At 47.9% G+C, this 27,835-nt stretch overlaps 1 protein-coding gene across 9 annotated transcripts in view; it reads left to right on the top strand.

Moving 5' to 3' along the window:
* Positions 1-27,458, top strand: part of SEPTIN6 (septin 6) — a 34,002-nt gene extending 6,544 nt beyond the window's left edge. The window contains exons 2-12 of one of the 9 annotated variants that reach the window (XR_012675582.1): positions 290-404; positions 9,577-9,772; positions 10,922-11,108; positions 11,347-11,508; positions 17,314-17,410; positions 17,677-17,845; positions 18,344-18,476; positions 19,160-19,350; positions 21,301-21,344; positions 23,049-23,229; positions 23,866-24,955. Coding sequence is in view for 8 of the 9 variants with exons in the window: in XM_075162343.1 (XP_075018444.1) it covers positions 290-404; positions 9,577-9,772; positions 10,922-11,108; positions 11,347-11,508; positions 17,314-17,410; positions 17,677-17,845; positions 18,344-18,476; positions 19,160-19,350; positions 24,560-24,695 (1,386 nt within the window). In the remaining variant the exon portion in view is untranslated. Of the gene's footprint in view, positions 1-289; positions 405-9,576; positions 9,773-10,921; positions 11,109-11,346; positions 11,509-17,313; positions 17,411-17,676; positions 17,846-18,343; positions 18,477-19,159; positions 19,351-21,300; positions 21,345-23,048; positions 24,956-25,011; positions 26,269-26,475 lie in introns of those variants that run through there. The other 8 variants (XM_075162351.1, XM_075162352.1, XM_075162349.1 and 5 more) reach the window with 8 other exon arrangements.
* The last annotated feature ends 377 nt before the right edge of the window (positions 27,459-27,835 follow it).

Raw genomic sequence — 27,835 nt, 5'->3', positions numbered from 1 at the left:
CCGCCTCTTTATTTCAGCAGCTGTGTTTGGGTATGTGTTTTGCACAGTTTAATACTTTTCTGACAGGGCTACCTTCTAATGTGTGGCAAATGAAATGTTCTATCTGTGCCGTCTGGATTTGTTTTGCAGAAGAGAGAAGCACGCTGACACAATTTACAGTATGCGATTTACAGTATACATGCAAATCTCCGCTCGGACTATGCAGTTGATTCTACTTGGGAGGTCTTAAGGGTTTATACAGATAAGTGTGTTTTGCTTGAAATGACACAACTATTTCATTGTATTTCAGGGGGAAGGCTGTCGCACTGTCCCGCTTTCCGGACACGTAGGATTTGACAGTTTGCCTGACCAGCTGGTTAATAAGTCAGTTAATCATGGGTTTTGTTTCAACATCCTGTGTGTGGGTGAGTATTTCCATTTTGAGAAGTTCTCTTGCTGAAAAGGGCTTCTCTGCAGCTGGATGTAGCTTGTAGGTGACAGAGTTAACAAGGTGGCTTTGATTTAAATTTCCCCCACTGTTCTGTCTATTTTCAGTAACAAGATTTACTGGTGCCCTGGGAAATCCCTGCTGAGATTATGCAGTATGGCTTTCTACCAAGCAGTGAACCATAGAAATAAAATGCCTAAAATCCTGGGCTTTTATTACCATCTTTATTTTCCTAGTATGTTTCAATTTCATGTTTTTAAAAGAAAATAAGTACTCATGCCAGAGAACTTTGTTCTGAGGTCTTGTTTGGTTAGGTATTGAATTATTATTATAATTATTTTAAGAAAATACCAGTCATGCTCCTCTTAAATCACTAAAAGCTATTTTTTTTCTCCTCCCTTCTGTGCATACTTGAATTAAAATAGTGTCTGGCCAAGCCTTAGCTGGTCAGATGATTATCCAAGCTGCCATGTGGTAGGGATCTCAGCTGGGGCCTGGCGCTGTAACAGGACTTGGTGTCTGTCCCTGCAGCGTCTGCTCGTCTCGCAGGTCTTCCCCAGGGTTAGGATCCCAAATGGTCCCCCCTCGGAGGCACTCCCGGGTAACAAGTAATAACTGTAGGCTTTGGTACGGTAGTTTGATAAGCTGGATAAGGAAATTAATCATAGAGAATTAATAACTGTCTGATAGGACCGTTGGTTTGGTTTACTGATGCCGGTGCCCTGCCTCTGGGAGCAGGAGGCTGTTGTGTGGCCATGGCTGCTCGGAGTAAGCCCTGTCTGCAGATGCTCCCAGCAGTGCCTGGCGTGACAGAGGGGAGAGCTGCAGCTGTGGGTACCTCCTGGGGACTCATCTTAGCTGGTGGTCAGCTCTGCACCCACACAAAGGTTGTCTGTCCCCTCCCGTAAGAGATCCACTCATGGTACGGACCTGGTGTTTCCCCAGGACAGGGTTAAGTCTGAGATGAGAGGAGTAGAGTGAGGGGAGGGGAGCAGAGCCCTGTTAAATGGAGCTGAGAAGAAAACTTTCCCTGACAATGGCATTCCTGTGAGATGATAAACTTTGCTGACAAGTGGAGGTCACTGTTAGGCTGAGTCGCTAGGTGATTTCCACAGTACGTGAATGTGATATGACCTAGTGAAACTCTTGTCCCAAAGATTGAAGTCTTAGAGTATTTCCTTTTGCATTTATCGGGCTGCTGTGGTTTTTTTTCTACAAGTTATAGGTGCGGCAGTGGATGCCTTCTGTGGTTATATGTTCACTTTGATGTGTGGAGAGGAGTTGAATGCCTCCCGCTTTCCTCTTTGCAGGACAGAAATGGAATGCATTAATTGCTTGTTGATCTGAACGACAAGGACTCACCAAGACCAATGCGCATTAGTTATTAATGACAGTCTTCTATGAATAGTAATAACACAGGCATGGTCAATCTTGAAATAAAGAAACTTTATAGAAAAATTTAATAAGCTTCATTAGAAAAGGATCTGCAAATCTTGAGTTGAGGAGGTCAGGCTTTAAAATGTCTTTTAAGAGTTGTCTGGTGCCTCTGTTAGCTTGTGATAACAAAGTTAAACTCTTAAACATCCTGGAGAAAGAAAACAAAAAGTCCCAGAGTCCATCTGTCATTTATTCTGTTGGGTCTCACTTGTACAGCAGGAGTTTGGGGTGAAAAGGACAGGGAGCAAATGAGGATTGGAGCCAACAAAACAACAAATAGAATCATAGAATAGTTGGGTTGGAAGGGGCCTTTAAAGGTCATCTAGTCCAACCCCCCTGCCATGGGCAGGGACATCTTCAACTAGATCAGGTTGCTCAGAGCCCCGTCCAACCTGACCTTGAATGTTGCCAGGGATGGGGCATCCACCACCTCTCTGGGCAACCTGTTCCAGTGTTGCACCATCCTCATTGTAAAAAATTTCTTCCTTGTATCTAGTCTAAATCTACCCTCTTGTAGTTTAAAACCATTCCCCCTTGTCCTATCGCAACAGGGCCTGCTAAAAAGTTTGTCCCCATGTTTCTTATAAGCCCCTTTTAAGTACTGAAAGGCCTCAATAAGGTCTCCCTGGAGTCTTCTCTTCTCCAGGCTGAACAACCCCAACTCTCTCAGCGTTTCTTCATAGGAGAGGCGTTCCATCCCCCTGATCATTTTTGTGGCCTCCTCTGGACCCGCTCCAACAGGTCCATGTCTTTCCTGTGCTGAGGGCTCCAGAGCTGGACGCAGCACTGCAGGGGGGGTCTCACCAGAGCAGAGCAGAGGGGCAGAATCACCTCCCTCGACCTGCTGGCCACGCTGCTTTGGATGCAGCCCAGGATACGGTTGGCCTTCTGGGCTGCGAGCGCACATTGCTGGCTCATGTCCAGCTTTTCATCCACCAGTACTCCCAAGTCCTTCTCGGCAGGGCTGCTCTCCATCCCTTCATCCCCCAGCCTGTATTGATACCGGGGGGACCTTGCATTTGGCCTTGTTGAACCTCATGAAGTTCGCACGGGCCCACTTCTCAAGCTTGTCCAGGTCCCTCTGGATGGCATCCAGTCCCTCAGGCACCGCTCAGCTTGGTGTCATCTGCAAACTTGCTCAGGGTGCACTCGATCCCACTGTCTATGTCATTGATGAAGATATTAAACAGTACCAGTCCCAATATGGACCCCTGAGGGACACCACTCATCACCGATCTCCATCTGGACATTGAGCTGTTGACCACCACCCTCTGGATGCGACCATCCAACCAATTCCTCACCCACCGGACAGTCCACCCATCAAATCCATACCTCTCCAGTTTAGAGAGAAGGATGTTGTGGGGGACCGTGTCAAAGGCCTTACAGAGGTCCAGATAGATGACATCTGTAGCCCTTCCCATGTCCACTGATGTAGTCACTCCATTGTAGAAGGCCACTAGGTTGGTCAGGCAGGACTTGCCCTTGGTGAAGCCATGCTGGCTGTCTCAAATCACCTTCCTGTCCTCCATGTGCCTAGCATAGCTTCCAGGAGGATCTGCGCCATGATCTTCCCAGGCACAGAGGTGAGACTGACTGGCCTGTAGTTCCCCAGGTCTTCCTCTTTTCCCTTTTTAAAAATGGGGGTTATGTTTCCCCTTTTTCAGTCAGTGGGAACTTCACCGGACTGCCATGACTTCTCAAAGATGATGGATAGTGGCTTAGCAACTTCATCTGCCAGCTTCAGGCCCACAGATGGGTCTCATCGGGTCCCATGGACTTTTGCACCTTCAGGTTCCTTAGATGGTCTCGAACCTGAGCTTCTACAGTGGGCAGCTCTTCATTCTCCCAGTCCCTGCCTTTGCCTTCTGCGGCTTGGGCGGTGAGGCTCGCGCACTTGCTGGTGAAGACTGAGGCAAAAAAGTCATTGAGTACCTCAGCCTTGGTGAACGGATACCATAGTCCGCTAAGCATGATAGAAAGGCACTTCATTGCCCCCCATTTTTCAGCTGTGTTTGGCATCTGTTGAAGGAAAAATCCAGTGACAATTTTGCTCTGTGCCATACTGGATCTGAGCCACCGATTCCTCCAGTTCCTGGTGGAGGAGCCAAGGAAAGCTTCAGAAATGACTCGCAACAGCATATCCAGAGTGGAGCAATTTTTAGCTCTTCTCATGCTGAAAGCTGTCTACCCTTTGAGACTAGAGCCAAAGATAGAGTAAATGAGCAAACCTCTCTTAAGAAATTAGGGGTTGTGGATGGTTTCTTTGATATTTTATTCCTCAGTACAACCATTTTCTTCCTAAAGCTTCTGTGATGAAATGCTAGTTGCCTCTTAGTTTAGTGCAAAGGCTGGAGAAGTATTTAATGGCTGAGACCTTCTGTGCTGACTGTATTTCTCAGTGAGATGGGGGAAAGAAAGAGGAAGAATAGGCTGACATTTTTTAATGTAAGCTTTCTCAGTTTTGGCCAGCCTAAATTAGGGTTGCATTAGACTAGTATTCCATTATAAACAGTTTTCCCCTTCCTCTCTCCTGGGATTTGCAGGAGATTGCTGTTTTAAGCAGCCTATTCAGTGCAATGAGAAACGGCTATTTTGTGGCAGAAATACCTTCTCTTTTCCCAGGGACTGTACCACAACTGCCTGAGGTCTCTCGCTCCAAATGAGTGAGTCCTTTGGCACTCGGGAGCTCTCACCGGCTGGGGAAGGCAGGGATGTGCACAGGTTTCTTCGTGCAGAGCTGCCGTCAGCTCTCCAGCAGGCGGCTTTCTGTGGGGTGATGAGCTGTACAGCCTGGAAGTTGCCCAGTGGTTGTTTTTGTGGTCACTGGTGCAACCAGCTGAGGAGAGAACAGGGTTTCTCCAGCTGAAAAGCCATCGGTCTCCTCAGCCCTCTCCTGCCTCCTCGCCGCTGGTCCCCTGGGGCAGATGGTGGCAGCTGGGAGCTGGGTCCTCTGAGACGTTTCAGCATCTTTTGTGAGCCCGTGTTGCTCCTCTTGCCCCCACAGCCCAGCCTTTGCCTTGCACTGGGCGAATCGTGCGGCATCTCCGTACGCCTGTCAGATGAAAAGAACTATTTTTTCCTCTCTCCGTGAGAGATGGCCTTATCAGGCTGAGCTGCCGCAGGGCTTGTCTCGACAAACCTGCTACATTGGATTAGCTCCCATTTCTTCACATGAAAGGGCTGTGCATGCATATACATTTTCTTTAAGATTGAATTGTTTGATATCTAGAGCCACGGTTGTTAATCTCGTGCAGGACAGGTGTTGCTCTCTTGTGAAAGGGCACTCTCGTGAAAGCTGCTCCATGCCTTTGAACAGGGAAATAGTCCGAGGGCTCCTCTGTCCTCCCACAGAGTCGATTGAGGATGCTATGGCTGGGGCCTCTTAAATCCCAAGTGATGTAGAGAAGAGGGCCAGCGAGCAGTTGTTTGTTGTTTCGCTTAACATGTACTAGGGAAAGGCAAATTAAATCGCCAGGCACAAAAAAGGAGGTACAGCTTTTGTGGTGTATAACTCAGCTTACTGCTGCAGGGTGCTTAGGATGCCAAAATTTCTGCGGAAGAAAGAAGCCATGAAGGTGTATTCAGCACAAAGATACCCGTTTTGGTTTGGGAAACTGGGAGCTTCCCAAAGGAAGGAGCATTTGCTGTGGGCGCAGCTTCTTCTGTTCCTCCACCTTAGTTGCTGACCAGTGTCAGAGACAGGTATGGTAGCACCTCACCTCCGCCTCTCACCTCACCTCATCTCCATCTCACCCAGAATAGCTGGTGTTGGGTAGCCCTCGTGTTGCTCGCCCGCGCAGCGTGACGTGTCGCTTTGCGGTGCCGATGGCAGGGTCGCTCACTCCTTGCAGCACTGGTGCTTGCTGTCTCTTGGCACGGGCTCTGCCTGGTCCCAGAGCAGAGGATCTCTGTGCAGTAGCTGGAGGGAGGAGAGTGGTGCTTGTCCCCGCTGTGTTTTTGCAAGTGGTGCCACTGCTCTGTCAATGAAGGATTTGATGAACCGTTTCCATCGAGCACTGTAAACGGGAGACCGAGAGGAGATTCAGGGAGCCCAGCGCAGCGTCTCTAGCCTGGCAGGCTGTCAGGTGTTAAGTGGATGGTGCCTTCTGGGCACTGGTGTAGGGTTGCTGCGTGTCCAGAGCCTGACTGGTGTGGTGTCTCTTGCCATTTTTTTTTCATGTCTCTGAAAATCATCAGACTTAACAGCAAAAATCCATCCCATGATGAAAGGCACAATGCTACAGCTTTTCAGTAGCTGTCAGAGCTTCCTGGTGCAGAACTCTAACAGTAAAGGTCACCCTCCCTGCCCTGTCCTCCCCACAGTGCATTGTCAGCCCTGCTTCGGGAGAGCAGACCACTGCCGAGTTGCATAATCCTTAAGTACAGTTTTGGAGATCAAATCACATGTGTGCCTATAAGCCTGACATCAGGAAATAATCTCCCTGCCAAGGACGCCTCTCGCTCTGTTTGCATACACCGCTGCTTTTTCCACGGTAATTCTGCCTCCCTTAATCCCTGTTCATCGTTTCTGCTTTTTGGAGAAGATTCCAGCGCTGTCGGCTGGAACAAGCACAGACTACTTGTCCTTTTCATCAGACCATCTGTTCCATCTGGACTCCTGTCCTTACAAGAAGCAGTTGGCACCACTTACATCTTCCAGCCAGCAGAAAGTTGCTTCTGTGTCAGGCAGAAACTCCCAGGAGATTCAGAAATCCTCCCTTCTGTCATTTTGCCCTTCAGAGTCGCACTGCTCCCTAGCTCTGGTCATATTTAACATGGCAAAGCACTTTATTAACATCTTCGATCTTTTACCGTTTCATGTCACTCCGTCAGTGTTAACGTCGTGTTTCTTTTAGCTGAGACAGTCATTCCTCCGTCCTCCTCTTCCCTGGCAGGCTTTAATGCCGTGCCGTGTCAGTGGGGTGACACGGTGCGGGGACGGGTGTATCTGCTGGCTGAATGTCCTTTCTGGTGTGCAGACTTCACGTTTGAGATGCTGTGTTAGTGGCTGGGTGTTTCGGGTTTTAAACACAAAGTTGTAGGTGTTTGGATGGGCAACTCCCACCTATGGAAAAATGCCTTAACAGTTCGGATCTTCCCCTTCCAAAAAGAAAAGCTCAGTGTGTGAATTCAAAGTTGCCTTTGCTGGCTCTGTGTAGCTGGCATGAGATGGAGTATAAAAGCATGTTCTGTCTTAAAAACTTGCCTGCATCTCTTATGCATTTCTCCTGGCCCCTCTGACAGTTAAAGTCACTCCTGCTGGAAACACATTAGATTGATTTAAAGTAGGCAATGATTAGCAGGTTCAGGATGCGTTTAAACAATAGTCTTGGCCTCACGTGAACACCTTTCGCCCTAAAGAAGGAGGGAGGCAGAAACGAGAGGTGGCTTACAGGGTGTTTTGTCTGCCCGGAAGCCTGCGTGATTTACACACGACCTTGTGTATCCGCTGCAGAGAGCAGCTCCCTGCCCTGGCCGCCGCTGCTGCTCCCCTGTCACCCTGTCCTGCAGCCCCGGAGGCTCGGGGCGTGGGTTGCTGGATCCGACCCTGCTCCGGGGCCTGCCAGGCCGTGGGACGGAGAGTGCGGGATGGCAGCACAGGAGGGGGTTTGCAGGCTGGTGTGTGGGCGATGCTCCCGCACCCCAGGGCTGACGAGCTCCCCTGTCCTGGGACGTCCCATCAGGGATCCTGGCATTCGCAGGCAAGCAGCCAACTCCCTTGCTCTGTCCCACCCGTCCCTTGGCAGGGGCTCTGGAAATGCTGCAGCCTTCTCAGGCTGTTTAGATTTTTGTCTTTTTTTATGTTGCTGTTTTCCTGGAATCCCTGAGAAAGGCCTGGCGGGTCGTGCAGGCTGTCTGCTGTTAACTCTCAAAATCCCCATCTAAACTGTGGTGATGCTCTGGTCTGCTGTGCTTTGTGCACCTGCTCCCCATTTGGGGCAAACGGTACCACAAAAGCCCAGACTACGAGATTCCAAGTCAATGAAAGGCTTGCTGTGATGAGCCATGAATCTTCTGGATGGTCCAGCTCATTCCTCCAGCGACAGAGATAACCTTGTGCTTTGCTGGGTCCCCCTCCCTTCCTCCTGCCGGTGCACACCGGTGGTGTAGATACAGCCGATGCATTAACGTAGCGCGAGGGATTGCAGCAACACCAGCTCCTAGTGCTGACTCCCTCTTCTCCCCTTTGGATTGCGAATGAGATTGGTGTGAAGAGCAACTGGAGTTGTGGTTGTGCTGGCCGTAGCTGGCATCAGTCGGTGAAGGAGTACAGGCTTTTAGCTGGCTCCCAGGCAGCTCTGCAGCTCAAAGTGTACATTGACTTTCAAGTGTTAATGAATTTTGCTGCCTCTGGAAAGATACTTGATCTATGATCCTGGCAATCAGAGACCGCTCAATTCCCAGAGCAATGGATGTTTGCCCTGCCCTGCCTGTCATGTACTTCAGCTTTGAGTGAGAGGAGTCCCTTCTGGGGCCCGGAGAGAGGAATTTGCCTGCTTGCAGGGGTGAGGCTTGGAAATTTGGACGGGGGAGGATGGGGAGGAGTTTCCCCTTGTTGAATTGGGCATTTCATGCAAGTTTGGATCTGTTGCAGAGCTCTAAGCTTACAAAAATAAGAAGCTCTTTTCTTCTGAGCAAAGTAGGAAAATGATGAAGTTGTCTTGGGTGGGAGCTGAGGGCTCGGGGAGGGAGGGGAAGGCTGCTTCAGCCAGACGCAGTCTCCCTGTGGTCCCGCAGCAGGCTGGAGGAGCAGCCTTCGCAGCGGGTGGGGTTTGGCCGGCTCCTGAAGTTTCAGCGAAAGCCAGCTGGGCAGCTCAGAAATCGCTGTTTCCCCAAAACACAATAGCCCTGACAGGGCAGCAAACCAGACTGCTTATGGGTTTAGCACAAAGTCAGATCCTTTTGAGCTCGAAAAGCTGGCTCCGTTGTCAGAGCGTGGTAAGGGAGGCTGCCCTGTGGAATGGGTGCACAGAGGGATTTGTTTTGTTCTTCCTGGGATGTATCTAAAACAAATTTAAGACCGGTCTCTGGGATTTGTCTCTTCCTTCCAGACAAAGAAATAGTTCCCCATTGGTAAATGGAATCCAAATAGCAGTTCAGTGCTGCAGAACTTTTGGAAGCAGATTTTGGAGTATTGTATAGCTTGTGTAGCCCCTAAGGTATGGAAACCAGATATTACAGAAAATGTCCCCTCCCAGTCTAGCAGGCTGATCCCCCGACTCGATCTGTTGTGGGTACAAGAAACCAACTGTACAACTTGCTGTAGGACCTGAACCAACTCTCAATGTTTCTGCACGGAAGGAGGCTATTCCAGTGGCTGCTTATGAGCGGCGTATTGATCTGGAGCATCTTTTTTCTGGAAATGGCAATGAGCCCCATTCCCCCTCACACTTTTTAATAAAGACATCATCTTCTGTAGTGTAGTTGTGGGTTTATGCAAGATCTGAACGATGCTTTCCCTTTTGCCTTTTCACCTCTTTCTTTTCATCTCTATTTTCTAACGATATTAATGGCCATTAGACTGTGAAATGTAATTTGCCCAGAATACAGGCCTCCCATTGTACATGGCTGTCTCCTTGCCAGACGATCCCTTTGGAGCATGAGATCTGCTTTCATCTGCTACAATTTCACCCCTGTTAACATTTGGAAGCTGAAAGACCAAGCCATATTAATATTCAACAGAACATTTCAACTCTCTTTTTCTCCAATAGGGGAAACCGGCCTTGGTAAGTCCACCCTCATGGACACACTTTTCAACACCAAGTTTGAAGGTGATCCAGCGTCTCACTCACAGCCCGGGGTCCAGCTGAAATCCAATACCTACGACCTGCAGGAGAGCAACGTCAACCTCAAACTGACTATTGTGAGCACAGTGGGCTTTGGGGATCAGATCAACAAAGAGGACAGGTGAGTGAAGGGGGGGAGAGGCTGTATCATGACCTGGTTTTCTCATGCAGGGTCTCTCCCTGTGCCCTAGTTGGGTCAGGCTGCGCTGTAGAGTTTTCCTCCTTCCTTCTTATGGGTTGTCCTTGTTATCTCTTTGGGATGGGACAGGTAGAAGAGAGGACAGAGGCTGTGGTGTGTCAGCACTGCTCCAGCTATCAAAGCAGCTTTTCTCGTGCTCTCAGAGCAGCATCTGCCCTGCTGGCAGCTTTCTGCCCTAATTCATCTGGTGGGGAGAGCGGAGAGCTCCAGGGCATCTGTGCTTGTTTCCTTGTGCCGTGCTGACTGCAAGCTGCCGACCAAACCACTAGCATGGTTTAGTGACCGCTTGGCTTAAAAACCACTTCTGGCAGGGCTTTTCCATGTTGCCAAATGAGGCATGATAAATGTGCAGTGAGATACCCTGGGGAAGTATCTCTGGCAGCTCACGTCCCAGCGTGGCTGGAGCGTGGTGGTTAAGGGCTGTGCAATTCCACCAGACTGTCTCCAAGGCGCATCTTCACAGAGGCATTGCAGATGGGATTTGCTTTGTTGCAGGTCTGTTAGATTTTCTTTCTAGTTTTGTCCTTTACATTGTGAGTCTGACAGGCTCTCTATTTCAGATGGCCTTGCAGGGGAGTTGCAGGGATTTCCTGCCCCAGAGCACTGGGCAAAGGCAGTACTGAATGGAGATGTGTCTTCCACCTGCGGGACTTGGGGCTGTGAGAGCAGCAAGCCGTTCGCTCCCTGAGTGCAAGCAAGGGTTACACATTGCTGCAAATCAGTCTACGTTATCCTTCGTTTAAAAAGTCTCTCACCCTCACATTTCAAAGTATGAGAGTCCACTTTCCCTGGAGAGGACGGTGTGTCTGCTGTCCTCTGCTGAATCTCCAGTACTGTGTTTTGTCAAACAGGCTGCTAGAGTCTGATGTAGGACCACATCTCCTTGTCAGTAGTGCATCTTCTAAATTTCTTACGGGTGGGGAGGAAGGGAGATTGAGAGAATTGGTTTTGGGAAGTGAAATCTAACAAGCAGCTTGTTTCTTAAAAGCAAGCAAAGGAGCACTGTCTGTTTACCTCTCTGACTGCGAGATGTATAACACTTCTTTTTTTTCTTTTTTCCTTTCACCAAAGCTATAAGCCCATCGTTGAGTTCATTGATGCTCAGTTTGAAGCCTACTTGCAAGAAGAACTGAAGATAAAAAGGGTCTTGCACAACTACCATGACACCCGGATTCACGCTTGCTTGTACTTCATTGCTCCGACAGGCCACTCGCTAAAATCCCTGGATTTGGTAACAATGAAGAAGCTTGACAGCAAGGTAGGCGCGTTTAACTCTTACTGGGCAGGTTCACTGTGCGCGTGGCGGAAAGGCTGCTGCTTTTCCAGGGCACATCTCCTCACCTTGAATAGCCCTTATGGTACTGGAGATGACTGGGTTGGCAGATAAATCCTGTAGATTTATTGAGCACTGTTAAGTTTTTCTAAGTTGTATTGCAGACTTGGAAAAACTCCCTGGAGCAAACCTGAGGACTTCTTACCACTCTGTTCCTTTCTAGGTGAACATCATTCCCATCATTGCCAAATCTGATGCTATTTCCAAGAGCGAGCTGACCAAATTTAAAATTAAAATCACAAGCGAACTGGTCAGTAACGGGGTTCAGATCTACCAGTTCCCAACAGACGACGAATCAGTGGCGGAGATAAATGGGACAATGAATGTAAGTGACTTGGCGCTTCCTCCTCTCCCAGAGCAGCACTGTCACTGTAGGGGTTGGTGGCCTATATTGGAATGCTTCTTAAATCCACTTTCCCTTTTATTCTGTGTCTGAAAACCAGAGGATTTCACAGGGATGTAGTGCCATCCTAGGCTAACAGACCCTTGTGGTAAGCCACTGCCTCTCTGGTGGACTTTTCTAGTGAGAAAACAGACGGTCTTTTAGCCCCTTCCTTGTCCTAATGCCTATCTGTTGAGGGACGCGTAGGAAATTGGACAGATGGTGAGGCCTGGCTGTGCAGGGCAAGGGCAGTGCTGGGTTATGAATTAATCAGATGGGTATTATCCATCTGGTGTGAGGGGCAGGCTGTCTACAGACATGTGCCTCTCTGCTCCTCACCCTGCGTTTTTTACACCAAACAGTTTTGCTCTCCTGGGCTGGTGTTTCCTGCGAAGCCCTACCTCCATGGGTGTCTCCTCTTGCCTATGGCTGTCCTTGCAGCAGAGCCCCTTCAGCTGGCCGGCTCTGGGACTCCTGTCTGCACTGAGTTGCTGTTTTATTATTGATCAAGTTACTTAGCTGGGTCTTTGGTCTGGTTTGGCCTTTTGGCTCTGGTGCTGTTGGGCAGAACGGATGGACAGGGGGTACAACGAGGCTGGTTAGAGCAGTGGCTTCCCTTGAGCTACATCCAAGTGCTGATGTGAGGAATAGAATACAAGGGTGGGACCAGCGGCCCGTCCAGCCCAGTGGCCCTTCTCTTCCCTAAACATCTGCTTTTGGTCACTTTTGGAGTATATAGGAAGAGAGGGAATGTGTACAATGCTTCACTTCCCCCAAATACTTCCCTAGCCTCTAACCACGTTCAGCTCAAGGGTTTCTCTAGATTTCTGTCACATGCATCACCTGATGCCCCCCCACCAGTGCACTTCCAGGATCCTGCGGCAAGGATTTACACAGCTTAGCCAGCAATGTGTGAAAAACAGTACACAAATCGGTACCAAGCATGTCTCGAGGTGCCTGCAGGTGTTTGTTCTGCCTCTGGCATTCCCAGCGTCATGGGTGCCTCTCTGTGGCTCCCTGAAGACGGAGCAAGCTGTCCCTTGGCCCCTCTGGCAGCACATCCTGACCATGCTCCCATTTTCCAGAAGGCTTTGTACAGGAAAGCAAGTAGGGGAAGTTGCTTGCTTAACTGCTGTTGAAGCTGAAATGCTTTTGTGTCGTCTCTTGATCTAATATTAATAGTTGTAGAGTGTTGTGGAGAGGCCTGAAAGAAACATGAAGTTTTCCTACCGTAAGAGCTGTCAGCGGTGGTTTCCTGGTCAGAGTAGTTTTGTGATGGCATCTGTCTCAGTGCTCAGTGCTCTCACTGTGCAGGACTACCGTTACTCCTGGAAACAAAGATGCAATGTCACTCCATCCTCAAGGAACCAGAGGTGTGATGACAAAGGGAGAAGTCCTCTCGCCTTGGCCCTTCTGAGGGCAGAGGTAAACCTCTGCTCGTCTTTCCTTCAGCCGTTTCCGTGTCTCCTGGGAGGGAATTGCTGTCTCGGGCCGTAGACGTTCTGGGTTGTGTCAGCTGCTGCACAGGGAGATCAACTCTTTAAATCCCCCATTAAACTGATACAAATCATAATTACCAGGTTTATGGGGACTAAGCAGGCCAGAATCTGAATCTGATCAAGGCAATTTTGCAGACCTGGAAAACTTGTATCAAATACTGATTTTATTAGCAACATAAGACAAATCTGCTTATGCTTCAGGTCAGGAGATGAGCTTGTGGAGGGATTGAGACCAGTAGAAGAGCCAGGATGGGTTGATTTAGGTTTGTAACTTAAATTGCCAATTTTAGTCATGTTTGAAATTGAGGAATGGGAACTTTTGATTTAAATAAGTTGCCTTAACCTTTGTGTTTGTACCTCTCTACAGAAAGCTTCATTGTCTTTGCCTGTTACAGATCAACATCTTTGAAAGGTTATAAATGCAGTCTTCATGCTTAAGTAGTGCTTCTTGCTGACCAGCAATTTCTCTGGATCAGTTACTTTTTTTTTTTTCCTTCTTTTTTAATTACAGAGAAAATTGAGACTGGTCTTTTGATTACTTAATGTTTTGCTTATTAACTGCATTAGTTGTCTTTTGCATGAAAAATAAAATTAGGTTTTAAAATATGCAAACTCACTATTTCATATGCATTTTACTTTATTATGTATTAGGATGCATTAGGAGTTTTTTTCCAGAGTATTTTGCATTCCAAATTGGCTTACTAAACAGAGAAAATATTGCCTGATCTGGCAGGAGTTGATTAACTGAAGGATTTAAAATCTGTGCCATCATGATCAGAAACAAAAGTATTTAACCATGAACAAAGGTGTCAAGTGAAGTATTTAGAAGATAATCAGATTAAACAAATCTTCGGAACAAGATGCCTGATTTTCCTTGAAACTGATTTGGTCTTTTTCAGAATCCCACCAAGCATATATTTACAAGTTCAGAGAAAACACTGTCCAAAATTCTTTAGGTCTCTTCCCATCTGGATTTTATTCTCCAATCAGATAAGAAAAACAAGCTCTCCTATTCTTTCAACTCCCTATCGGCTTTTCCATTTTGAATGAATTATTCTAATTACTGAAGAAAATATTCTCCCTGCACCTGCTAGTTAAATGAAACCACATGCATATACATAGCTGTCCCACATGGTGGGAGCTGGAACTTCCTTGCTGAGGGAAGAAGGAAATCACCAGCAAAGACAGCAGCCAAACAGTTGGTACCAGTGGAGGAAGTGGCTCTGCAGTTGAGGGTAACCGGGCTCATGGACGGCCAAGGTTCAGGCTGTGCCTGTGTGGCCGTAGCATGGTGTTTCTGCCACTGTCTCAGTGCAGTGGCTCCTCTTGCTCCCATCGCTTGCTTTGTCCGTTGGAAATCCCCTTACTTCACTCTCCCGAAGGTCCGGATATGAAGCAAACAAAAAGCATTTACAGCTGTGGGAGAAGCCGACCATGGGACGCTCCTCATGGACAGTCTGAAGAAGCCAACAGGGAGGTCTGGAAGCTCTCACCCAGAAGTAGCAGGATGGGAAGAGGAGAGGAGTGAGCAGCTCTGGTGGGCTGTGGAGGAGAGAGTCACCAGTGGGGAGCACATCGCCTCTAGCAAACATTCTCCTGATCCTGTGTCCTGGGGGGGGAGCGGCTGGCCTGAAACCTCAGGTGCCACAGGACTGCAATGGCTTTTCCTCTGGAAACAGCACTGTGTGTAGGCCTGCAGAGGAGGCTGTAGCCTTTGTGGGGGTTAGTATCTGGGGCATTTCAGAGTTTCCAGCAGTTGGACGCAGTTTCAGACCACTTCGAGCATGTCCCATGGTGAGGAGCCCGACCTGCAGTAGGTGAAGAGCCCACCCAGCCTGGCAGTAGCCAGCATGTCCCCGCAGTGTGATGTCTCCAGTTCCTCCCAGAGCAGCCGAAGGTGGCGTGTGGCCCTTGCTCAGCCCTGGGGTCTCTGCTTGCCCTCTCCCCTGTCAGGCTGCCTGACAGTGGCTGCACAACGGGACGCTGCGGGACACGCAACGCCTGTTTGCAGCGGGGGAGAGGCAGAGACCGACTCCACGGGGACAACTGACGGTTCTTCTTGACCCCATGTGCCCAAGTGTTTGTGGATAGTGCTGCTGCTTGTGTGTAGTCTGTCTTGAAGGCAAGAAAAACTACAGCATTAGAAATGGGGTGGCAAATTATTCCTTTGAAAGCTGGCTAGGGGAGTTTCCTTGTTGCGGTATGGAGGCTGCTCAGTTCAGACTGCTTTGTTTCCTTCCCCTCCAGTGTTTTGTATCCCCTGCCCTTTGCCATTAGACAGCCTTCTGCTGAAAATCAGATTCCTTCAACCTGGGAGACCACTTTCCTTTTTCTGCTGCTTGGCCTCTCCCGCAGGGGCTTACCCTGCGCAGAGCAGGCACAGCTCCGTGCTGGCCCGCGTCCCTCCAGGCGCTAGCGCATCAGCGTGATTGCAATGGTAACTCGGCACGGAGAGTGACCCAGGAGGCCCTGGTGCACAGAGCCTCTGCCTGGCCCAGGATGGCCCCATCAGGCTGACCACCCGCCCCGCTTACTCTGCGTGTGTCCCGTGCGAGAGCTGGGAGCCCGAGGAATAAAAGCTGAAGAGCCCATCTTTGTGAGTGCTTGCAGGCAGTTTTGCTGTATTTGCAGTTTGACTGTATGAGCCACACTCTGAAAGCAGAAAACATCATCTCTGAAATCTTTTGCTTGTACCAGCTGTCACGAACTTGTCCAAGTTTTCAGATAATTTGTAGAATTAAAGCTTCACTACCTGCTCTTGAAAGCAATCCGGGGTCACTGATCTTCCATATAATTGGCTTCCTGAGGCCCTTTCAATTGCCCAGAACTCAGCGCACTTTAAAAGCTCTAGCTAACAAATGTCACTGCACAAAACTCAGCAGAAGGGGTGGGTGCAGGGAGCTGGCAACTTTATTTTTAAGTGCTGAAACCTTGCACTTGACTTCTTTGCAGCTTGGCAGAATGCAATATAGTTCCCAGGAGCAAGCGGAGGTGGGGGGAGATCTCACTTATTGCACAAGAGATAAATGCAGCAAAGTACAAATGCAGTCTGGGGGATTTGCTTGGCTGCCTGAGTTTGGGGAATGAGGGGAGTATAAGGTGAGGTCTTCTGAGCCTAGAGAGGTGTCAGGAGTGTTTCTGTTCCAACTCTGCTGAGCTTGCACTGGGCGGTTCTGTTAGTCTCTCTGCAGAAGGCAAAAAGTATCTTCTTTACTAATAAGTGACTTTTTTATGTCGTGAGTTTTTGAAAAGCAAATCCCTCTTGTTCTTAGTCAGCCTTCAGGTACCTGTAACAACTGTACCCTGTGGAGGGTGCGTGTCGGCTTGAAGGGCGTAACAAGGCACAGCTGAGCTAGCCGTACAGCTCTGCTCTGCTGTCCCCAGGATCCCTCCTCATGGTGCGATCCCTGGATTTGGCCTCCTTTGTCCTCTAACTATGCAACCATCTAGCAGTGGCTGCACATAGCATCAACTTCATGAGGATTTTATAAAGCCATCAGTACTCCTTTGGGTTTCTCAGAAGCAGTTTTGATAAAGGATTTGGGAGAGGGGGTGCTGAGGGTGAGCCCCAACACAGCCGCAGGAAGCGTGAGGCACCATGGAGTGTTAGCACGGGGCAGGCTCCGCGCAGCCCCAGGGAATGCAGAGTCCTTCCCAATTCAGCCTGGGGCAGACCTCGGGGCACACGCGGATGCGGAGGCTGACTGGAGCAGGGACATGTTCAGCCCTTCCTCACCAGGGGAGGAGAGAGCTGTTACCTGGGGGTGAAGGAGGGACTTTGATCTCATGATCTGATAGAGTGAGTTGTCTTGTGCTCCAGTGTGAGCTGAGGGAGTGGTGGGGGGATAAAATCAAGAAGGCTCCAAGACCTCTTTTATTGCTTCTGTGCTTGTGCAGATGTTCTCCTCAGCCACGGCAAGCCCCCGGGACAGCACCGCAGTCAGAGCCGCGCAGCACGTTGTTCAAGCTGTCATTCTGATGCTAGTCTTGCACTGGCTCATCTCACCTGAGACCCTGTGGCTGGGAGGATCAGCCAGGTAGAGGATATAGAGTGGTAGCACTAACAAGGTTTCCAAAAAGGACCCTCCCTTCTCCCCCCTTGTCTTGGGCTAGTGGCCAGTGACTAGACTCCCTGAGATTAGCGTGTGCATAATGACTGTCTTGCTCAGTGGCTGTGCTAATCTCTGTGTGCTGGCAAGTCAGCCGGAGTTGATAGGGACTAACATGGGTATCATTAAATGTGTTCCAGGCCCACTTGCCGTTTGCAGTGATCGGGAGCACGGAGGAGCTGAAAATAGGAAACAAAATGATGAAAGCTCGTCAGTACCCTTGGGGCACAGTGCAGGGTGAGTTGAGCCCTGGGATTTTCATGGCATGAATGGTGACACTTCTGCCAGGAGGCAGTGGGCTCTCGTAAGAGGAGCAAGGGCCTGCTGGACTTTAATATCTCCCTGGGGATTATTCTTTGTTAAATCGTGTGTCAGGCCTATAGTGACAGTTGTCTTTGCTCAGAAGGGCTGTTAAATCTGTTGGGAGGAGTAGACAGGTGGCGAATGTGGGAAGAGCGCTTTGTTTCTGCCCCCATCTTACTCCTTATCGTGTCTTCTTACAGTGGAGAATGAAGCTCACTGCGACTTTGTGAAGCTGCGGGAGATGCTGATCCGTGTCAACATGGAAGACCTTCGCGAACAGACCCACACACGCCACTATGAGCTGTACCGGCGATGTAAACTGGAAGAGATGGGTTTCAAGGACACCGATCCAGACAGCAAACCCTTCAGGTAGGATCCCTGGAGGAGACAGGAGAGCTCGAGAGAGGCATTGTTGGATGTGCTTGCGTGTGTGGGTATGTGTGTGTCCTTGAGAGAGCATGTAAAGGACCAATGCAGCAAGAAAACCTGCCAGGTCGGATAAATCCAGACTTCAGCAAAGGTGCTGGCTGAGTGAGAGAAGGTGAAAACACGGAGAGCGTGTGCAGGATTGACTGTGAAACTGCAAGTATAGGAGTAGAAATGTCTGTGCAGCAGAGATACAGCAGTGTTCCTCTGAACTAGTGTTTGTTGCCAGCTGGTCTCTTTGAATTGCCCAACATTCAACATGCAAAAAAGTTGATTACAGACCCCAGAAACGATTGGATAAAGACGACCTTGGGCACACGTGGGTGGGTGAGTGGCAAATGTGCTGCGGGCAAGCAATATTCATGCTGAGGGCCTGATTTCAGAGGCTCGGGGGAAGCAGTTTGTCCCAAGTCATGTCACTGGACTCTCCTTTCTTTTTAGCTTACAAGAAACCTATGAAGCCAAAAGAAATGAGTTTCTGGGGGAACTGCAGAAAAAGGAAGAGGCAATGAGGCAAATGTTTGTCCAGAGGGTCAAGGAAAAAGAAGCGGAGCTGAAGGAGGCTGAAAAAGAGGTGAGACTGCAGTACTTGTCTCTTCATGGTTGTGAGTGATAGATCCACTCCCAAGTAGGTAGCTGTTGTCAAAGCACTTTCTGCAGAGTGTGGTTTAGGACTTTCTTAACAAGAAGTCTAAAGTTTAACTTGGGATCATGAGGACATTAACGTGTTCATCCTGTAGGACAAAACTAGATCACAGTGCTTGTAATGTACAATTTAACTGCACCATGAAAGTGCCATAGTCTTGATTCTGATGGAGAGTTGCAGTGTGGCAAAATTCAAGGAGAGAAACAGCCCCTGATATAAGCTTGTTATATAAAAAATATACCCATACAATTTCCTTGTGTGTGAAAAAAGTGTTGTGAAAAATCCATTAATTTACTGACCTTTAAAGAGGAATACGGCAGAGACCCCTGGAAATGGATTAAAAATTTTACAATTATACTCTCCCAATCCTCTATTGTTAGTCTGTGCAATGGTGCATCCCTAGAACACTGCCTGGTTTGTAACCTGTTGTAAAAGGAGACTGTTCCCTGCCCTTTGTCTACCCAGTGTCAGCTCAGGGAGCTGGAAGTGATGTACAGACCAACAGAGACTTGCAGGCTCAGATCTCGTGGGATCCTTCCATCTTCCTCTTTTCCTGTGAACAGAATATCTGGTGGTGCTGGGTCCTGCTCACCTCTTTCCTTTCCCTCTAGCTGCACGAAAAGTTTGATCGCCTGAAGAAATTACATCAGGATGAAAAAAAGAAGCTAGAGGATAAGAAGAAGTCTCTGGATGATGAAGTAAATGCATTTAAACAAAGGAAGACAGCAGCTGAATTGCTCCAATCTCAGGCTCAGCAGGCTGGAGGATCGCAAACTCTTAAAAGAGATAAGGAAAGAAAAAAGTAAGTTGCTAACCCAGTTGTATTTGCTTTTTGGTAATAGTTCTCCTTTACTATTTTTCTGAGTGTTCATATCTCTCTCCCAACCTAGCCAGTCCTTATCAGGGGAAGGTTTGCACCCAGGTTTAAGCCCTAGTAAGGCTGAGCAGTAGCTGGAAGCATTTTACCTTTAGCTGTCATCCTGGAGAGCAGGGAGCAGTGCTAACCTCCCTCATTGCTTGCTGACAGCACGGGAGAGGACGCACTTGTTTTCATTCCGCGAGATTCCCTGCTTCTGCCTTGGTCTGTCAGTGCCTGTAATGAAGTGGAACAATATTGGCTGCCAAGGCTAGGGCGTGGGTAGCAGGGATGTCCTGCTACCCCCAGAGATGAGCGTGTCCTGTCTCAGGGTTTTACTTGTTTAGGTTGGGAAAAAGCTTATACCGTGGAAATTATTCAGGGAGACTAATAATCTTGAATTCTGGAATCTGCAAAATGTAAGGCTGCAAAATGAGGGGACAGGTCATAGCTCCTTGTTAGTGCTAGTACTCTCTCCAGCCCTCTCGGCTTTTTGCCCTCCACAGAAACAGTGAGAGATACTGCATGGCTTTAACAGGGGTTCCCCGTGCCAGGGACTGGTGGGACGGGATCCAGCCCCTCGTCAGGGTTCTGTGATGTGGACCATCTGCAGTGCCCATGCCAGGCTCCTAATGCTCTGCAGTTGCTCAGGAGCAACCAGCTGTACAGCTGAAACAGTCCTCCCGGTTCACCTAGCAATGAGCAGTTCCGTTTCTTCTCACTGTGGTACGTTTCCCGAAACGGAGTGCTGTGCCACCTTAGCATGTGCACAAAGAGCGGTATGCAGATAAACAAGGGTCTGGTTTCTGTATCACTGCCATAATCCCCTCTCTGCACATCCCTGGGGCAAATCCAGAGTAAATCTTGCCTGCGCTACGCGGTCTTAAGTACATGGAGTACATTGTTCATACGAACAATATGGCACGTGCCCAAAGAGCTGACAGGACTGTTTGTCAGGGAAAATAGCCCTTGACTGTTAAGCTTGGAATCAAATGAGACAGGAGAGGAAAAACCCAATAACCAGAATGAGATCCTGGTTTAGTCTTTTTCGTTTTGAGCTGGAGCTGCTTCAATGTCAACATTCTTTTGCGATGAGCAATTAGTGCTCCTGCCTTTTCCTCACATGTCCGTTCCTTTTTCCACTGCGTATTTTGATTTGCTCTCTTGAATTACCTTCAGGGTATTTTAATATCTGTTCATACTGAGGAGCCTGAGGCTGACTGGGGACAGACTTCTCTCCCCAGCCTGGACTGTGTGAGGAATACACAACTGAGTTCTTTCATGCTTAGAGCCCTCAGACGTCTGCACGCTGAGGACGGCAGACTTCAGCCCTGAGATCGGTCAGGGTCAGGAATGCAGAAAAGGGAGACGACATGCCCTATAGTATGAGCAATTAGTCGCTGTGGCCCAAGTCACACTCTTGTTCCTAGTAGCAGTTCTGATCTCAGAAGAGCTCCTTGACACCAAGCGCATTCAGTTCTTGTCAGTTAAGGACACAGAAAGGTGTAGAAAACTCCATGAAAGAAATAGGTCAGTGCTTGAGTAAGGCTTGGGAAGATATTAGGAGTCCTCTCTCTCCTCCAGGAAAATAGCTGTGTTAGAAATGGTGCTGCTTTCTTTACTCTGTAACTTCTCCAGTTGTCCTTAGTAATTAATTTCAGTATTTAGATCATAAATATCTTTAACAATCCATTAATTTCACAAGCTGTAGCTTAACTGTATTTGTTTACTAGTGGCTGGCAGTACACTAGCCTTTTTCTTTCACAGGTGACTCTTTTAAACCCAAGCTCTGTAATTTGCACTAATCATGACTTGGTTTCTTTTTTTTGTTGTTGTTGTTACATCATTATCATCATTATCATCATTATTAGCTCTTACATATATGCTGTTTTACAGTTAGCTGCTGTTTGGCTGCATGGTGCATGAGGCACATTGTCCTGGTAAGCGTCATTAACTAATATAGACCTCACAGTGGGATCAGTTACAGTTCCTAAAAAAGCAGACCCTGTGCAAGTCCAGAAACCTATAAGTATTATTTCTGTCTTCCTCTGCTTTCACCCTTCCTATACATGCTCTACCTGTCTCTCTCTACATATGGAGTTGTAGAAAAAGGATGCAATGAAGTTTGTCTTTCAAGATTATGCAAAGTAAAATGCAGACAGACTCAGTATTGGACATGAAACGTAGAAAAATAAGGATTAGGTCCTCTTCCTTTTAAACCTTCCCAGCACTTTGTTGGCTCCGTTTTCTTTATTCCATCTCCCTTAGAAATAAATTATATTCTTTAATCACCTAGGCCATGTTGATACTATGGCAACAATTGCTATGGAGATGTGGTGCTGATGATAGAACCCAGCTAGCCATGAAAATGTCTTTTCCCTTTCTCCTCCTTCCCTCCCACCCCTCCAAGTTGTAGTGTTAACTTGTGGTTACAGTGCAGGTGAAGGTAGATGCAAGACTAGTTTCTATTCCCCCCTTCACATACTAACAGATGGTAAAATCTGCCAAACCTAGAGCTTTCCTTTGTCCCAAAGCACCAGAGAATCACCAAACTGTGTGTGTGTATGAGTGTGTGTGTATGTATGTATGAGGGGGCGTTAAAGAAGCTACTGCCGAGTAACCAAACCAATATTCACCTGCTGACCGACTATAGTTGATTGTCCAAAACCACAAGAGATGGTGGGCTCAGCATTTAGCGGATAATGAAGGCTCTGAAGATAGACTGAGAGACTTTATGACATTTTTAACAGTCAAATGGGTCACCCGTGGATTGGATGTTCAGTTGTAGCAGACAGACAGACCCACACTCCTGGGAGCCATGCCAAGTGTGCCCGCAGTTAGGTTAAGGCTAGCGGTAGAAGAGGGCTGTATTCAAGATGTGTCCAGAAAGCCTGCCAGAGCACTTTGCCCCTGAATAAGGCCAGCATCCAAGTTTCCGAGGAGTTTTGCCAAGGCGTGGAGAGTTCCCACTGGAGCAGAGCCCTGTCCGTGGTGTTACGCTGTGAGTCTGCTCTGCTCCAGTTGCTGTGGCTCTGTCCAGAGTGTCTCTGCCTTCATGTGAGCAGGGATGTAGGGTGGCCACGTAGTCATGGGCAGGCTTGTGGAACAGATAAGGTTGCCTGAAAGGGTTAACGAACCTGGCCATAAGCAAGTGTCTGCAGCGTGAAGTGCCAGCATCTATTGTAAAATGAAAGCTCATTTAAACAAAGACGCGTAAGAAATGTACCTGCCTGGCAGGAGAGCAGCATCCTTATTAGGGTTATTAGTTAAACTGCTAATGACAGTGGTCTACGTATAGCTAGGTTGAGTGTGTTTAATTGAGCCTTTTGAATTTGCTGTTGATTCTCTGGTGAGAGGAGAAAGAAAGCTCCCACAGGAATGTCTTGTTTCTTGACAGAGCAGCAATACTTACTATCCAAGGCAAGGGTGACAGCACCCCAGGCTGAGGTGCGCAGGTCTCTCGGAGGAGGGACCTGCTGGAACAGCAGCATTTAGCTATAAAACACCCTAAAAACTCAGCCTCAAGTCCACCCTTCCCTGCAGACAAAGCTAGGATTTACATTCTCTCCAGGATACAGTCCAAACTAACTTACAGTCTGCCGTTAAATAGGGAAAAGCTGATTCCAGGATTCCTTCCCTCTTAGCTCCACCAAGGGAAATGGAAAAGCAAGTAAACGTTACGCTGTCAGTGAGAGGCATTTGAATTTAGTTTCAATGGGACGTTCCACTTAACAGAAGAGCTTCAGAAGGGTCTTGCACTGACTTGAACTGGAGCTTGCAGTCGTCTTGAGCAGTCCGGTTGAATGAATGTCTCTGCTGCCAACGGTAACTGTAAAACAATGAAAAGAACAATTCTCTGCTTATCTGAATGTGGAAAAATAAGCTCGAAGAATAACAATGTTCATTCTGGTGCCGAGTACGAAGGCACGGCTAAAGTGCAGTTAGAGTGAACATTACTGATTTTTGTTGGTTTTGGATTGCTTTTGGCAGTCCTCGTAACTGTACACAGTTGTGTGCCGGGCTTTGAATCAAGTGAAGTTCTTTGTTCCCACCATACAAATGCAGACAGTGCCTTTTTCAATGGGCATTTGTCCTTGCTAAATTAAATATGTATATATGGTACTTTTCCAGAAAAATACTCTCCATATTGATCCACGAAGTATGGCAGGGCTCCATTGTTTTGCAAGGATACAAACAAGTCACAGTTGATGAGTCCTGTAGCTTGCAAAACTGTGAAAGGATTGTTTTAGAAAATAAATTTGGTTCATCCCACTGCTGAGTGTGTGTGCGTGTATGCATGCGTGTGTCTGCATAAAGCATGTTTTGTAATCAAATTAAACCTTATTAACACATAGCAACATTTCTTTCTTTGTGTGTGTGTTAGGAAACATTTATATTCTTATTTTGGTTTTTGTCATTAATCCATAAAACCATTAATCTGCCTTTTTCTTTCATTTTCAGTTCGGGTTTCCTGTAGAACCTTTCCCTTCACACCAGAAGCGAATGCCCCCACATTCGGTTAACACGCAGCTATGCCATTGTGCCTGTTTGCTCACCTTTACTCATTGCTCCCTTCCCGCGCTCACCATTTTGTTTTAAGCGAGAGTCCGCACCCTTGGCTGTTCTGGGTTATGGTTATTCTTGTGAAGAACTCAGCAATAGCCTACGTGGAACCGGCAAGAAATGCTCATTGCTGATACCTCTTCCCCTTTGGGCAGTAGCAGGCTGCCGAGCGCTCGTAGGGCTAGTGTCCCCTCTTCTCAGTTGCTCGGCTTTTTGTCTCTCCCTCCCTTTTGTGCGAGGGCTGCATGGTAAGAGAGCGCGGCTGCTTGGAGGTGTGCATTTAGCCCCTGTCGTGAATGCAACCCCATGCTGCCATGCGGTGGGACATGCTGTCTCGAGAGACTGGCTGCCCTCTCCTCTTTTTAATTTGCTGTATCTAACCCCTCATTACCCCCCTGTGCTGCCGTGTGTGACTCAAATGATTTTAAAGGACTTTTTGCAAAACTTGCCATCCTGACAGGCGTGGGCCTGAGTCCAAACCTCTGGTCCCCGGGCCTGGGGGATTCTCACACTTGGATCCACGGTTTGCAACTAAGTGTTCTCTGAATGCTGCAGGGGTCACGAAGGATCTCTTGCCTTGTCTCCCTCTCAGTGTGCTGGCCTGGATGCACATCCTGGATCCAATCTCAGGGAAGGCTGGTCGCCTTGCTGTACATATCAGTGTTTGTGAAGAAAGACGATGTTTCTTTGACTTTCTTCTCAGTGATTCCAACAATTTCTGGTTGTAATGCAAAAAGTATTACCTTTTTTTTTTTTATTTGGCATCTGTTTAGAAGTGTACAGATGCTGGCAGGTTGCTTCTCATATTTTCTATTCAGCAAAAGCCTTGTTTTACTGCAAGATTTGCACTAAAAAGGAGGGTGTTTTGCTCACTGTGGGGCCAGGAGTTCACTCTGGGCAAGTGCAACTGTGGTTTGCCTGCAGGTGTCTTCTCTGTGTATTTCTGGATGAGTTTTGTTTTTAAATAAAGACTTCATCAGACAGTGAATTCTGGTTAACATTTACTTCTTTTGTTTTTTTGTTTTCTTTGCCCTTCTTTTACAGTAACCCATGGCTCTGTACTGAGTAATTACCCCCGAATACAATGGGCTGGAATGGACCTTCATTTACTTGTTAAATCGGAGGGTCTAATAAAACGTGACAGCATTTCAGCTGTGACCTTTCCATGGTGTTACCCTTGCTCTCTCCTATATCCTCATTGTGATATCCTCTGTCTTTACTATGTACTGGTGGTTACTGCTTTTATTAAACAATGTAAAATTAGTCCTAACAAGTTTTGGATGCTGCAACTTTAAATCCTACAATTTTTTTTTCCCTACAATTAATGGATTCCCTTTTCTCCTGGTCTCTCTCCACCCAGATAAATAAGGGATGTGGAAATAAGTTCTGTGAGTTATTTTTGCTGGCGAAATAACAACGCAGTTTAAATGTATTTATTGGTGACGTTAAAATGACAACACCACCTTAGTTTAGTTATCGCATAGTTGAGAGATAAAAAACTCTTTTCTCTTTATACTTGGTGTCATTTTCATGACGTCATTTTCATGACATCATCTTTCTTTTTTTATTTGCTTTTATTTTTTCTTTTGCTAATTCATGCTACCTGAAGACTAGCATGTAATCCTCATTTCCATTTCAGACTTGCTTGTTGTGACCCTGATCCTTCAGTCGCACTCTGTGCAGGCTACGTTCTCTGTATGTGGGTGAATCCACACGTCCTGACCCTGCTGAAAGATCAGGATGCGTGCTGCCAAATAGTTTCAACAAAAACCCTTCAAATCCTGGGTTTTTGGAAGATAAACACACCTCAGACCTAGCCATGATAGGTAATGCTGTTTTTAGCGCAAGCCGCTGCTGAGAATTTTGCTAGAAAGGCAGTCTGGATGATGCTAACGCCTCACAAACAGTTCTGCGTTAGTCTGGCTAGCTGCTCACAGCAGCAGCAAACCGTACGCAGTAACCTAGATCAAACGACGGTCTGGCCTCCGTTTCCAGCAATCAAGGCAGTTAAAACTCTTGATTGCAATGTATTTTTCTCAGGTATTCTGTTTCACCATAAATACAATTTTATTTCCCATAAAAGTCTTTGACTGTTTTGTGGGGTTTTTTTAAGCAAGTTAAAATAATTTGAGTATTTACTTCTTCCTCCGCTGTCGAATGTCGGCCTGCTCCCAAAACCAGTCTGTCAATGACTTCTAGATTATCTGCTAAAAGAACCATTTAATGTGGCTTTTTTTTACCATACTGCAGGTCACTGGCTGTTCTTCCTGACCATTTGCCTTATTAGAATATCATTTAAAGTCATGTAAAGTCTTTTTAAAGACTTTAAAGAAAAAAGGTTTTTACTTGTGTGATTTCCTTGAAGTACCTGAGGTACCGCAAGGAGGTTCCATCTCCCCTCTGTCAGCTGTTTTCGTGTTGCACCTCTTTTTCCTGCTTTTTGAATGTCTTTCTCTTTTTTGCTAATCTTCTGGTTTTTTCTCTTTTTTCCCTTTTCTCTCTCTGTAGCTTTTTTTAATCTGTCTTCGCCAGCTGCACTGGGTCTGAGGGAGAAGACTGCCACTTCTAGAAGAGTTTAAGGGTCGTATGTCTGGGGAGGGGGGGAACAAATCTTCAGTGTTAGTGTCTTGGAAAGAAGCTCTTTTACTGACTTGCATGGTATCTAAAATTGAAGTGTCTTGTAATTTGTGTGACAAGACAGGGCAATACGGGGGAACTGATTGTTTACCTGGAATTTTGAAGAGCAACAGAAATGTGATGTTTGGACTAACGATGTAGCGAATACATTTTCAAACGTTGTTATGGGCGTATTTTTTTTCTAATTTTGTCTTTAATAATATAAATGTCACGGGCTTCCGTGAGGTGTGAAGCCTAAGGGATATTTTCAATATGCTGTTGTTTGATTGGTTTTGGAAACTGTGCATTCAGAGTCAAAGGAAGTATAAACATGGTGCAATTTGCTCTGTTGGCAGCCACGAAATATTTAATTTTAACAAAGAAATAAAGTAAGAACAACTGTGTGTTTTCATTGGTGTCCTCCTGTGTCTCACCACCTATTAAATAAGCTCCATCGGCTGGTGGACGTGGGTCGAGTGGTACTTTTTTTTTCCCCCTAACTAAACCTCCTCTCGTTCTTTGAAGTTAGAAGAAAGTTAGCAGTGTCAGGGGGCAGAGGCGATGCTGGCGGCTGGTGTAACGACAGTGACCCATCCCAGTGCCCCGGGAGCAGGGTGCGGCGCCCTCACCGCGCGCGGGAGCCAGCCCCCGCACTGCCCGCTGCTCCCTCCCGCCCTGCCCCGCCGGCCGCACGCTTTCCCCAGCTGCCGTCTTCTCTCCCCGCTCCTGGTTTTGTCTCCTTTTTACCGATGGAAGTAAGAACTGCACCGAGTTACGTATTCACACGACAAACACTGAAGAACCAGCACTGTTTAGCCTGATACCTTTCTAACTTTAATGTAAATTTTAAATAAAAAATACGAAAGCCTGCGGGTGTGATGTCGTGTTTGCTGCTCAGGCGGCCGGCGCTGAAGGACCGCGCAGCCGGGCCGGTGCTCAGAACGGCTCCAGATGGGTCACTCCGAAGGACAAACCCAAGGCGCTCAGGGCGGGTGCGCGCTTTGGCGGCGGCTTCCCTTGCCTCTCGGGCGGGAGCGTCCCCGCGGTCCCCTCTCCCCCTCCCGGCCCCGGTCACCGCGGCTCTGCTCCCAGCGTTGCGCTGCCTGTTCTCCGCACGCGTCCCGGGGAGGCTCGGCCTGGGGCGACAGGGACCCCCGGGCCCTCGCTGAGGGGGGGAAAGGCCTCGGGCTCCTCCAACCCGGCGCCCGGCGGAGAGGAGCCGTTGGGGCGGCACCCAGGGCCGGTTCTGCGG

The sequence above is a fragment of the Calonectris borealis genome, chromosome 13 (genome assembly GCF_964195595.1).
Source record: "Calonectris borealis chromosome 13, bCalBor7.hap1.2, whole genome shotgun sequence".
In the NCBI taxonomy this organism is placed as follows: domain Eukaryota; kingdom Metazoa; phylum Chordata; class Aves; order Procellariiformes; family Procellariidae; genus Calonectris; species Calonectris borealis.
This window is presented reverse-complemented; position numbering and strand designations above follow the sequence as displayed.